The sequence below is a fragment of the Populus trichocarpa genome, chromosome 2 (genome assembly GCF_000002775.5).
Source record: "Populus trichocarpa isolate Nisqually-1 chromosome 2, P.trichocarpa_v4.1, whole genome shotgun sequence".
Taxonomy (NCBI): Eukaryota; Viridiplantae; Streptophyta; class Magnoliopsida; order Malpighiales; family Salicaceae; genus Populus; species Populus trichocarpa.
The window spans coordinates 7656166-7670561 of NC_037286.2; the positions used below are offsets into that span (position 1 = coordinate 7656166).

The window sequence follows — 14396 nt, forward strand, 5'->3', positions numbered from 1 at the left end:
TTGGAGTGTACATTAAAAAAATTATATTTATACAATTTAAAAAGCTATATTCTTTTCGAGATTGTGATGTTTTTTTAAAATAATTTTTTATTTAAAAATATATTAAAATAATTTTTTATTTTTTATATCAACATATTAAAATTATAAAAAAATAATAAAAAAATATTAATTTAAATTTTTTTTAAGCAAAACAATACTTCATTTTGTAAAGCTTCTACAAGCAGAAGCAAAATAGCTGTGTTAAACATCTTGTAAGTAGCTTTTGCCATAGAAGATGGTCTGAAACGCGGGTGCTAATTTTTGTAAATAGAGTATAATTGTAAGAAACTGATGAGACATTACCAACTCGTGAAATAGGGAAGAACATAATCAAACCCCATAAACTGGAAATTTCTTGCAACTTCAAAATTCCATGTGGCAGTACAAAGGAACAAGTCATTTCCAGAAAATGGGGGGACCTTCCTGGAAAGACCAGTTGAGTTTTGACAGCAAAGGGTGGGTGATAAAGAGGAGACACTCATTAAAATAAACACCACGCCACGTTCTGCGGTGACGGTGAAACGATTTGTCCGAAAGTCCGCGTGATCTATAGGTTCCACGTGTTCACCACAAATCCTACTGACAAATAACAATAGGCACAAAACACGACAACCACTTTTTATTGGCAGGAGGCGACGGAAGCATTTTAAAGGCAAATCCCTCTGAAGATCTTTCAGACCGACGTCAGATTGTTTTTGGTATTTCCAGTTCAATGTTCAAAGAAAGACGACAGCACAGCTCAAGCAATCCTTAACCAAACCCAATTACATTAAAAGTCCTAAATTAGCTTTTCATAGCCGCGTTAATTTTGTCTCTGAACAAGAATTAATTTGCTTCCCAATTTGAATAATCCAACAAATAATTCGGCAAGATATCCCTTTTCAACAAGCATCAAATCATACTCTTGAGAAATTAGGAAAAACATTTTTCAATAAACTCCTCAGATTAATAAAGATTAACGGTACATTAATTTTTTTTTAATTATTATCATCTTAATAGCAATAACACTAATAATTATACCGATAGCCCAAACTTAGTATCTTCTTCGTCGTCATCATCGTCATCAACTAACTAGAATTCTTTGAGCAACTTTCTAACCTGCTCAAGAGTCACAAACAAAACCACAGTAAAAGGACCCTGCCTTGAAATTGTAGGTATAAAGCCCTTATAAAGAGACATAACCCCTTCAGCTTTCACGGTCTTCATTGCGCAATCAATAGCTCCTCTGTAAGGCGCAGCTTGCCCTGGCTCCACTTTCATATTCATTACCCTGGTCTTAATCACATCCACCGGATTCGATGCCACCGCCGCCACAAAGCCGGCAGCAAAACTCGCCGTCACATGAGTCCCTAGCCCATCCCCCATCACTCCATTCTCCAAGATCATTTCCTTTATCTGATCATACGATGCCAATTGCGATGCTGTGACAATCATCGCGCGGTTCACCGTAAGAGATGACCCGCGCCACAGGCTAGTTACGCCTTCCTGCTTCGACATTCTCGTGATGGCGTCAATCACGCTTTTATAGTTCCGCCTTTGGGACACGGGTAAACGCCCGTCAGCTTGCATTCTAACCATTGCCACGTCAGCTGGATTGCCAACAGCCGCTCCGATCCCTCCGGCGACCAAACCAGCGGTTATTTTGCTCAACAACGGCATGTTTCCTGTCTCCGGATTGGTCCATTTCTGCTTCAAAACATCGTAGAGTCCCATACGGGTAGTGGAGTAGAGAGTCTGGCGGAGGACGGTGGCGGAGACGCCGGAGTAGAGAGCGGCGACGCCTTCTGACTGGATGATGCGGACGCCGACAGAAATTGGACCCACACGCGTTGGTGGGGGAGGGACATGGATGGAATTATGAGGGATCGCGGCGGAGTTAAGGGCATAGGCAGGGCGGAGATTGTGAGCCTGTGGGTTGGGTAAGTTTTCGCCTTGGAGCTGCATACGGACCTTGATTAGATCCATAGGGTGAGTGGAGCACCCAGCAACAATCGATGCAATACCTCCCTCAACAAAACCCTTCACACCCATGATATGATTTTGATTATTTTGATAGATTAAAGGTTTTTCCCGTTACCAGTTGGGTTTCAGGTTGCTGGAGATGTGGAAATGGGAATGGAGGCTAAAAGCAAAAGAAGAAGAATGGGGGACGTTTCGTCTTTGAGACATATGCCAGATAAAAATAGGGCAAACAAAATAGGAAAGAAAAAAAGGATGGTTTAGGGCAGGAGAGTAAAGGAGTATTTATAGGGTGGTGCAGGAGGAGAGAATAGGAAAGTTGTAAAGAAATTCGATGCTTTGGCCTTGGAATGGTGCGTATGGGAAGTGGGAACTATAAGAATAGAATACGCGGTTTGGTGGGGTTGGAAAGTCTATTTTTATTTGTTTTTTCTTTTTTAAAACAAAACATTAATTTTTATTTTTTAAAACACACTCCATCTCATTGCCAAACACACCCGCACGCAAATGAACAAATGGTACTCCAGGTTTACGAGGGGGAGGCGGAACTGAGCTCAGCTTCTTCACTGCCCTGGCCTGACTTTTCGTTTTTTTTAAAAAAAAAAACAATTATTGTCATTTGACTCATATTTTCCTTCTCATCCTACCTTCTAGGAGAGAGCTAGCACACCTTTCATATTTCTTTATTTTTTTAATGCTATTTATGGTATTTACACCACGAGGACGGTTTATAGTTTTTGAAAAAGAAGATGTTTGGAAGTTTGGAAATGATAATTTTTTAAATTATTTTTTATTTTAAAATATATTTAAAAAATGTATTTTTTACATTAACATATAAAATATTCAAAATATTCAAAAAATTAATTTTAAATAAAAAATATTAAAAAAACACGATTTAAAATACATTCTCGATCCGCTGTCCTTTACAGCAACAACCTAGAAAAAGGATTCACGATTGTGCCTAAACAGCCCATTACCACTGTCTAAATTCAGCTATGAATTACACTGGCAGCGATCAATATGGGATCTGTGTCATAAATTTCGGGCTGTGGTTATTTGTGTTTTATTCTTAAGGTGAAAAAAAGAGTTGACGTTTTGTCTTTCTTCTTTTCACCATGAGATGGCAAAGGTATTGAGGATGGAAAATATTGTTTTTCATTATTTTGACAGATTAATAATAATATGGACGATGATTATAAAATGTTGATGGCGACGAGGAAGTGATAAATAGGTGGTGCCAGCTGTAAAAGCAGCAGTGGCATATGGTGGCACTGGAGAAGGATACGAATAAGATGTGACGTTGGCAATCGCAACTTGGAGCTTTATTAATGAGTATTTTGATATTTTGGGAATGCTAGTTGGGTTTATTTTTTAAAATATTTTTTATTTAAAAATATATTAAAATAATATTTTTTAATTTTTTAAAAATTATTTTTGAAATTAATACATCAAAATAATCTAATAATACTAAAAAAATATTAATTTAAAACAAGAAAAAAAATAAAATATTTTTAATTTTTTAAAAAAACACTTTTAAAACGCAAAAACAAATAAGACTTTCAGCATGTATCGAGTAAAACCCTTTCTAAGGTTTGGATTCTAGATATTTTGATGAAAATCTCTTGTGTTAACCATAAGATTGTTCTCGTTTAGAAGTGTTTTAATGATTGTTTAGTGGTTATTTTTAAAGTATATTTTATTTAAAAAATTCCTGTTTAGAAGTGTTTTAATTATTGTGTAATGGTTGTTTTTAAAGTATTTTTTTTAAAAAAATATATTTAAATAATATTTTTTTATTTTTAAAAATTATTTCTCATATTAACACATTAAAATAATTTAAAAATATAAAAAAAAATCAAATTTTACCTCAACCCATTTAAAACGCAATACCAATCAGTGGCGTAATAAATGGTATTTTTCAAGGTAGTCAAGGTTAATGAACCACCATTGAGCCCTTAAAAAACCCGATAATGACACATGTCGAGATCATATGAGCTTTTTCTTAATGGATCCCACTAAAACTGTTCTGGGAGCCCAAAAGAAAGCAAGAGCTAGTAGTCAAATTTGTTACGGGATAAGTATTTGGTTTCTTTATTTTAGTTTTGATAAATTCAGTTTGGTTTTTAACTCGTCGAATCTCTAAACTTTAAAACCGATCCCAAACACAAATATCATTTATTTATTTATTTATTTGAGTTGAAAACTTTGTTTTTTCGGCTGAGAAAGGCAAAAAAAAGGCAATAATAAATAAAATAAAATAATTAATTAAAGGTATTGTAAGTAATAAAGTATATATTAGTGAAAAAGAAAATTCTTCTAGTAACGCATGCTCCATTTTATTAGGTGATCAGAACATGTATCAACGGAGAGAGGAGGGGGGAGATCATTGCCAAAATCTTTGTTTTTTTTTATCAGTTCAAGATGTGTATTTTCTATCTTTACCTTTTCAATTGAGTTTTTCCATGTATATTAGGGTTACTCGGAAAGGTTTGGGAATTAGATTTTTTTATAATATTTAATTTTTAATCAATTTTAAGGAGTCGGTGTTATATTAATAAATATTAGATTGATAGAAAGCTATTAAAAGTGATTTTTATACGTATCTATTAGATTAATTTGAACTAAATGTGAAACTGAGGAGTCAAAGAAAAAAAAAACACGACGGGTGTTGTTGTGACAATTTGATACCTAGTGTTATAATATATAATAATTTTTTCAGTTTGATAGGTCATTTTTTCAGTTGGCAAACACGTAAGATTATTTTTTTAATACATCTATTTTTTAAAAATATGTTGTTTTATATGAATAGATTTAATTAACAACATATTTCTCTTGCATGTTACAATTTTTTGACGCGAATCAGGTTCGAATGAGATGAGTTTTTCGTATAAACACACGTGCGAAATGATGACAGTCAAAAAACAAGTGCGATATCTCGTGGATAGTCAAGATATTATGTTGAGCTCAACACTTTGTGACATGATCGAGTTTCAATAAATGTTTTTTTGTAAGTTATTATTTTTAGAGTTTGCTAACTTTTTTCATGATACATATAACAATTGGTTAAAAGAAAGATACATAGACGATTCTTTGACCCATCATAAACTTGATTCAAATTTGTGATTGGTGACAGAATTGTTCGGTAGACCCAATAGAAATCAAGTGTATGATATCTCAAATACTATATCCGATGACTTGTGGATGGCCCAAAGTGTTTCAATTGTTGGATACTTGCAATTGGTTCCAAGCACTTAAACTCCAGAGTTCGAGGCGATTCAAGACCAACGAATTCAAGCTCGGATGACCCATCTTACTGTTGATACCGGATGACTCGGTGTTGAGATGACCAAACTTCATTGATTGGTAATGGAAATAAAATCACAGATAAGTGGTACATATGTTTTTCCTTATTAGCCCCACTGTCACGACGAAGACCCGTCTCCTCCTTCTCCTCCTTCAACCCCTACATTCCAGATTAATTGTAATTGAACTTATAAATTTTTAAAATTGCAATAAATATTTGATTTTATTTTAATTTAATTATTTTCTATTTATGTTTAGTAGATTTTTTTAAAATATACATTATTGAAGGTCTTACCGATAGATTAAGTCTTCATGTATTTTAGAAAATTAAAAAAAATATTATAAATATCATTATACCGCTATTTAATTACCGACAATTTTATTCCAACAATAATATTAAAAAAAAAACTCATTGTTTGTCGGCAATATGTGAAGGTTACTGATAAAAAATGCTTACAGATCAAAATGAGTAATTTTTTTTTTTTGTTTGATATGCATTCTCCGTTCCTAAATCTACTAATAAGTTTATTACCAAAAAAAACTTACCGACGTTACATGAATGATTAGTAAATTGACAGAATATTTCAACAGTAAATTGAGAAATTATGGTAATGAATCCCGTGTAAGAAAATAATGAATTCTTGTCCCGCCACAACACAGCATCTTCCATGGAAACTTCAGACTGATATGATGGGTCCAGAGTCATTGAATTCGCTGACACGTCACATGGATGGTGGATGGATGTCCTCCTACGTACACAGGGGATCCAATGAATTCTAATACACAGGAGAAAATTTTCCAATCTTATGCGTACGTGCCAAAGCTTTAGTGGCAGACACAGCTTTAGGATTAACTTGTTTCTTGTGCATATGAATTTAAATGTCCGTGGAGCATCTAACACAAGTGCATGACTTTGTTTTTATATTTTAAAAATATTTTTTTTTTATTTCAAATCATTATTTTTTTATTTTCTATTTAAAATATATATTTTTTAAAAAATGATTTTAAAAATAATCATCACATACATGCTCAAACATGCTTAAATCACCCTACCCCATGGACAAGGAATCGACACCATTATCCTATGAACCAAAATAATTGGAGACAAGTAATAATGGACGCTAACTCATCAGGTGTAACGTGCATTGCATTGTTAATTTAGATAATGCTCTTTTTTTTTCTATCATCAAATATATATATATTTTTTTGCAGTTTCATATATGCAAAGTATTCCCACTGTAAATTAAAAATTATTCTTATAAAATAAAATTATAGATTATAATTAAAGAAAACAAATTCTATTTTCATTTTGGCACAGACAACTAAGTTCGGTCCTTGAAGTTTATATATATATATATATATATATATATATATATATATATAATTTGATTCTTGTCATTTTAATATTTTATATTTTAATACCAAGCCTTATTTTTTCATATTTTAATCCGTAAATATTAAAACAAAAGAAAGAGTTATAAGAGAATACGAAGGAGGGAAAAAGTGCTTGAAAGGTCGCATACTAAGCATAAAAAAAGCCAATATTAAAGTTAACATGTTTCTCTTTATGAGATGGGTTCAATGCATGTATTGTTCTTTGTCTCTCTCTCTCTATTGAGGTATCCTCTAACCCTTTCCCGGCCATGAAAATTAAATAATTGATACTATCTCTTTTATTTTAAAATTATTTACTTTAATCTTTCTTTAAATAATATTTAATCTTTTTAATTTCATGACACTTTAAAGAAATTATTTTCAATTTGTCTTTAATCTTGTTTGTGTTGTATTTTATGTAAATAAGTTGTATTTTATGATACATTTATAAAAATAAAGGTTGCTCTTTTTTAGAAACCAGATTTAAGCTCTAAAATAAATAAATAAAAATATAAAAAAAACCCAAGTAAAAAAAATATTTATGTATAGATCTATTTTCTCTGCTTTTACTCGGAAGATCAACTTCATGTTTTAATATTTAAGAATTAATAAATCTTTTTTTGTTTATTAGTTTATATATATTAATTTACTTTATTAATCATAAACACAGTCTTTTTTTTAAAAAATTAAAAAAGTTTAGGATACTTGGAAGCGTATTCATAAAATCAATATCTTTTTTTTATATTAAGAAATAATTTGAAATTCTATTCACAGCATAATGCGGGTCCTAGCACTAGTTGAATTAAAATAAAGATTTAAAAACACGTCATCGGTTCCTCAACTTGTATAAACATCCATTTACTCAGTCAGAGGATTCGAAGCTTTATAGACGGGGAGATAATCAGCAGGGGAGGTCGGAACTGAGGACTCGGAGAGAGGAAGGACAAGACTACACACGTGGGCGTTGGGACCTGGGGGTTGCGGTTTCGGAAATTTTGGATCTGTAATCTGGGAGGAGCAGATAATTGAGGGAATTGCCATTTGTATGAGAACAAGACTAGTTTCACCTCTTTTATTTTTTATTTTTAAAAAAAGAGAGAGAAAAGGGGTTGGGGTTGACCGTAAGAAAAGAAATGGTTGACTTGACTCTTTCGCCTGGTAAAAAAAAGTTGCGTTTGACCAGGAGGACTCGAGAAAAAGTTTGAAAAGTCAAAACAATTTATTTATATATTTATTTTCGAAACCAAATTCAAAGAATTAAAATTTAACACCACCCTGACGGCCCGACCCAATGGTTAATTTCAGATTTATTGCTGAAAATGAGTACCGGAATTTCTCGTTTCATTAAAAGCTACGACGATCGTTTTCGGCTGGCCTATTTCTTACTTGCACGAAACATGGGTTGACTGGTAAACTCACGCTCGGGGGCCCATGACCTGAACACTTACAGGGTCCAACCCACTATTAATTCATCCGGGGTCCGAAAATGTAGTGCGAATTCGTTTATATTTCGGCTTGTCTAGAGCCTGTTGTTCTTTACCGTCACGTGTTGTATTTTTTAAAAAATATTTTTTTATATCTTGGATTGTTTTTAATTGCTGATTTTAAAAAATAAAAATTATTATTTTAATATATTTACAAATAAAAAAATATATTAAAAACAATCATTTCTATAATATTAAAAACTATCTTAGCCGTTTATGGCAACCATAGGACGGAAAATTATTATATCAATTAGACTTACATGGAGTTGGGAACAAAGTCACTCTCTGCTGCGACGTTAACATTGTTATTTTTCTTTTATATGTATTTTTTTTCATGGAATCGTGAGATATTTGATGCATTAGAAATGACCTTTAGGATCACGAGAACACAACCCTTGGGAGTGATCAAGGATCGCTGGCATAGCTGGGGACTGACATGATCGATATTGAAAAGAACGTCTCTTCTATAATTATTGAATGTTTTTCACGTTAACCATGCCAAGCAGCTACAATGCTTTAACATTTGGCACTTTATGTAAGAGATTCAGCGCATATAAAAGTCGATTTGTGTGTGCGGTAAATGTGCGCCTTACTGTGAGTAAACTATTCGGAAATATTATTAAACCTGGGGACTAACATCTGGCGGGCGCAACTATTCAAAAATATTATTAAACTTGGTTAATTCTGGCAAGTTAATATAGTGACATGTACTCCAGCCTCAATTTAATTTAAAAAAATAGGAGTGAAAGTTATTTTGATGTGAGGAATTAACCCAAAATATTCAAAATCTTGCTTTTTTATTTTATACACTTTTTTTTCTTCTATACATCCAAGAGATTTGGATTCCTTCTATATTTAGTATTTTAGTAAAAAAATTTCAATAACTAGCATCATCGTGGCGACCTACCTAATTTTATTGTATAATTTTTATAGATCAACGACTGGACCATGCAAACTAGAAAGACCCTCTCTTGGATAAAGGAAGAGATTTCTCGCTCCATTTTCTTATCGCTCATGATATATATAATAACTGGGGCATACATTTTAAATGCATAACCCATTTTTGCACAGCAAGGTTATGAAAATCTGCGCGAAGCAACTGGTCGAGTGACTAAAAACTAATTTGATTTTTTTAAAAAGAATTCAACAACATCATTAACTTAATGTTTTTATAAAAAGAAAATTGAAATGATTGTATTTTAGATTGATTTATGTCAAATTAGGTTAGCTTTTCGTGATCTAGATCATATGATAATAAAATAAATATTTATATAAAAGATAATGAATAAAATTATGAAGGAGAAATATATATATTTTTTATCAAAATTGTCTTTTCTGATTCATGTATTTTTTTTTGACAAAAATAAATTACCAACAACATTGTTCATTGAATAAAAAACAACAATAATCAAATAAAAAATTAGGAAAAAAACTATAACGATAATAAAAAAAAAACTAATTTTCTTATTCATATATTTTTTTAATTCATGAAAACATGTTTTTTTCTCTTTTCATAAAAAGCATTGTTTTTAAAGCAAAAACTTATTATGATGGTTAAAACAGATACCAATTAAAAAATCGAAGTGTAAATTTAAAAATTCTGTCATCCCGCTTCATATCTATAAAAAACTATGGATGTGTATATATCGTGACTCAATTATTACTAAAGACATGGTTATTGAATCAAATTGTTAAATAGCTAGCAGCTTGATCAAATGTACACGTGCCGTGGGAGTTCTTAAACAGATGTTGATGAGAAATTGGTCACCTCCAACTTTAATTCAATGACAAAAATGATCTTCTAGACTTCCAGCCATGCAACCAGCGCTCCATCGTATAAAATTATAGTAAAAAAAAAAGAAAAAAAAAAGGAAGAACAGGGAGTGGTTACACAAGTTAATCCAATGTTGACAGCCGAAGCTCAGCGCTTCCAAAGGAGACCAGAAGGAAATTATAGCAACACAGAAACAAACTAAGACTGTAGCAATGGCTAAACTCATTTCTCGTGACACCAACCATTTTTACCATTACAACGTTGTTGGCATAACCCTTTTCACACGCCTATTTTTTTCTTCCTTATATTCTCTTCTCTCTCCATTCACAAATCCTGAGCACTCCAACTCATAGAATTCCCTGTAGGAGAAAAAAAAAACAAAAAAGAAACTGTCTCCGTCCCTCCATTAAATTCTTGATCGATGGTTAAGGGTGTTTGCAGATAATGTGTCGCTGATGTGTTAACACGAGAAGGTTAATCAGTGGCAGAAGGAATAAATCATCGATCTGAAAATGAAAAATTAAGAAATGGAGGTGCAGCGGTTAAGGCAGTTGATGTTACTTTGGTCTAGAATACAAAGCACCCGTGTGGCCCTCGTGGGTGGGAATCACACCGCCGCCAGGTTTTGTACTCGCTAAGTTCTTGTTTTGCTGCTCTCCCTCCCGTTATTTACCTTAGAGATTTAATTGATTAGACATATTGCTTTAAGGTGATTTAGATTTCTTCCTTCCTGCATGTAGCTTGATTTTCTCGTAGAAACCATTCACACTTCATCAGCCTTTTTTTTTGAAATATTGTTTCTGCCATAATCAATTTTTGCAATTATGGCAATTCAATTTCTACAACGATTTCAATCCAAAAACCTCAAGAAAGACAGGCACTTACCCTTGCATACCAAAAGCATTGATTTTTATGGCGACAAATACGTGATCGTCAAGCTCCCTAACATTAGGGCCTTGAGGCTTCTCGCACAATCTTTGCTTTTGGCGTTGATCTTTGCCACATTCCCCTTGTTGAGAACAGTACTTTCCGATGCTTCTATATCCTCTGGGTCACCTATTCTTGAGCCTGAATCTGATCCTGATTTATTCGATGCTAAGGTCTTGCCTTTACTTATCCATGATTTAGCAAACGAGGGGCTACTTAAAACGGGGGACAATGCAGTTTTTGTTAGCAGTGGCAATGGCAATGGCAATGGCATTGGTAATGCCATTCACATATCTGAGATCCTCAATGTCAATGATACAAAAATCGTCTCTGCTGCTAATTTGGATCGACAACGCTCAATTCCTGGTGAAGCACTCGACTTCGCCTTCACCTATGATGACTTCCAGACGACCTCAGAATTCATTGACCGGACTCTCAAAGTTGGTGGCATTGCGGTTGTTCAACTAAGCAATGATCCTTCCTCTGCATTCGACAAGCCTTTCAACTACAAAATAGTTTATCTCAGGAGATTTCAGGCCGCTAATATTTTGGCCATGAGGAAAACAGGATATGGGGATGCTAATTTGATCACTCAAAGGCGGCTTCTAGGATATCATGCCAACGAGGCAAAGAAAGCAGCACTAGAGAACCTGGAAGATGTTCTCCTGGAACCTCCGCGGGCAGCATCAGGTAAATCGAGCAGATACCTGAAAAGGACAAGATATCTGCCAGACTTAATGGGTGATTCACTTGAAAGTTATCCTCGTCGTGTGTTCATTGATGTGGGGTTGCCAGAGAAAGAAGGTGGAAGTGGTAATGGATGGTTCGCTAAGAATTATCCTACAAGAAATCTTGATTTCGAAATGTACAAGATTGAGACAGTGACTGAGCAATCGTCAGGGAAGGAGGTGCCTCAGGTAGAAGAAGTTGGGATGTCAGATTGGTTGAAACATAATGTGAAGGGGGAAGAGTATGTGGTGATGAAGGCAGAGGCGGAAGTGGTGGAGGAGATGGTGAAAAGCAAGGCAATAAGGTTAGTGGATGAGCTTTTCTTGGAGTGCAAGCCACGAAGGAACGGGAATGGCAGCAAAAAGACCTACTGGGAATGCTTAGCATTGTATGGAAAGCTAAGGGATGAGGGTGTTGCAGTGCACCAGTGGTGGGGTTGATCGACGAGCAAGATCGAAAAAAGAAAAGGGAGACCAATTTAAATTAACATGTTGCAATTTGTGTGCTATTGTTTTTTTTTATTATTATTTCATGTCGTTTGTGCGTTTGATATTAAATATTTTTAACTTGCGGGGGTGTGACGAGCATATTGTAAATTATTTGAATATTCGATCAACAATGAGATTGAGATGGGGTGTTCCAAAACAGTTTGAAGGGCTTTTCCATTTTCATTTGAAAGCAGAGTTCTCCAAACCACACGCGCGCGCGCACACAATAAATCCTAATTCATATCAATACAATTACCACTCTCATTTTGTTTTCATAATTAAACAAAACCTTAATCTATGATACAACACAGCTTCTATGACAACAGGAGGTGTCCTGTTTAATTATTCAGCACGGCCTATTTTGCAAAGAAACATAACTCAGCAAACGCTAATTAGGAAAAAGGAACAGAATTCTAGTTACATAGCTCACGGGCAATTCCCAAACGGGAATTGGTCGTGTCAAACATAATCCTAAGGTTCTGCTGCTGCAAATTGGCTATAACATTCAACACTGAATTCACATTGTTTGGTGCTGCAGCCATAGACAAGCATGCTAGTGAGCCAGAACTGCTATGTATCAAGCTGTTCTCCATGGGCAAGACCAAGTTCAAGCCCTCGAAGTGTAGCGTTATTGCAGGTGCTTCTGCTTCATTTGTTGCAGCAAAGCATGTGTCGAAGGCACCTAAACTTGAGATTGGGCCATTCACTTGCTTTCTAAACTCATCGCGGATGGCAAAGTAAACGGGTTGGACAAATCGGGTTATGACTGTACCGGAGTCGATTATGGTCCCTGCTCCGGTATTTGGGTCAAAAACAAGTTGTTCAGAGGGAATTGGTACTTTGATCCGGCCCACGCTAACTCCAGTTAGGTTAACGTAGTATAGGGATGGGCGGTGGGGGTTTCGTAGAAGTGGGGTGGTCCTAATGGACTTGGGTTGACCAACAGGGCCGAGCTTGAGAGAACCTGAGAAGTAGTAGCTCTTGAAACTGGGTAGACAATAAGAGAAGACACCCGAGTACATTGCCCCTGCTTGAGAAATTAACGAGATGGGTCCACGGCCCAGACCCAATAACCCTTGGGGTGGTATTGACCCACCGGAGACTGCGTTAATGCATCCAAAAGTAAAACCTGGAATTACATCGTTGGCTAATGTTATTGCATCTTGCACAAGAGTAGCTGTTAAGGAGGAGTCTCCACCGTAAGATTGGTTAAAAAGGCAAGCGGAGGACCCGGTAGCTGGGCAGGAAAATCCACGGACTTGGGAGCATTGGGCTCCAGAACAGTCCAGTGACCCAAGAGTCGTAGAGGCATTGGGTAAGAATGTGGTGCTGGAGCATCCGGTGCACCCTGAGCATGGTACCCATGCAGCATCGTTGCTGGTGTCAAGGACCATGAACATTTGTTGACCCGGGGTGCCCAACTTGACCCGGACCACATAGTTAGCAATCTTTAGGACTTGCTGACCCGGGGCAATTGGGACTGCAGTGGTCTTTTGGTCTGCTAGCGTTGATAAATATTTGAGCCTTTCTGGGTCTTTTGAGGCCATGGTGATGACCGTGTTAACCCATGATTCTTGCTTGGGCGGAACAAAAGGTGAGCATTTGCTATAGATGGGAATGACAGAGAGATCAGAGGTGTCTGACTGAGTGGCACAAGGATCTACAGCTTTAGTAGTCGAGAATAGAAGGGCAAACAAAAAGAATGTAGCAGCACAGTGAGGGAAGTCCATGGCTATGGACTCTGAGCTGAAGGAACAGCGGACAAGGTAAGATTGTTGTTGTGTGTGCATGGGTGGAAGTGATATGCATGTACATATATATATATGCAGTGAGGCTCTGGGAGGGTTTAAATTACTGAAACACCCTCGTAATTATTGCAATGTGATACCAGGTTAGTCCAGGTAGGACAGATCTTCGGCTCATATCATCAAGCAGCATGATCTGGGGTCAAGTTGGGGGCATCCGAACGTGTTAATTATGGCTCACAAAATTATCACAATGAGCCAAGATGTAGATAATAAAGAACTCCAACTTGGAGGCAAACTACAAAGCTAGCCTTCTTATAAATAAAATTTACGAGTTGTATTCTTCTTCTTTTTTCTTCTTTCTTTTTTTATTTGATCACTCTGGGGCTCTTCTAGAAGGCTACAAATAAACTGACGGGTCATGAGCGGTGGACAGCTAAGCTTTAATGCTCCGGTGAATTAAACTTGGGGAAGAGGTCTTTCTCTGTTTTTTTTTTTTAAAATGTGGATATTCAGATTAATTTACGTTTATATCGATTAATTTTTCAAAATTTTAAAATTAATAAATATATAA

The 14396-nt window shown here is 35.2% G+C and overlaps 3 protein-coding genes across 3 annotated transcripts; 1 reads left to right on the forward strand and 2 right to left on the reverse strand.

The window, feature by feature from the left end:
• Positions 1–951: 951 nt before the first annotated feature.
• Positions 952–2327, reverse strand: LOC7467194 (mitochondrial uncoupling protein 5). The gene has a single exon (XM_002302299.4). It carries the CDS (start codon positions 2068–2070, stop codon positions 1111–1113), a length of 960 nt encoding a protein of 319 aa, XP_002302335.1. The 5' UTR covers positions 2071–2327; the 3' UTR covers positions 952–1110.
• An 8430-nt stretch (positions 2328–10757) lies between these two features.
• Positions 10758–12029, forward strand: LOC7467195 (uncharacterized). The gene has a single exon (XM_024594033.2). The coding sequence runs from the start codon at positions 10758–10760 to the stop codon at positions 12027–12029; it is 1272 nt and encodes a 423-aa protein (XP_024449801.2).
• Positions 12030–12314: 285 nt separating this feature from the next.
• LOC7467196 (aspartyl protease AED3) lies at positions 12315–13881 on the reverse strand. The gene has a single exon (XM_002302300.4). The coding sequence runs from the start codon at positions 13865–13867 to the stop codon at positions 12491–12493; it is 1377 nt and encodes a 458-aa protein (XP_002302336.2). The 5' UTR covers positions 13868–13881; the 3' UTR covers positions 12315–12490.
• Between the last annotated feature and the right edge of the window lie 515 nt (positions 13882–14396).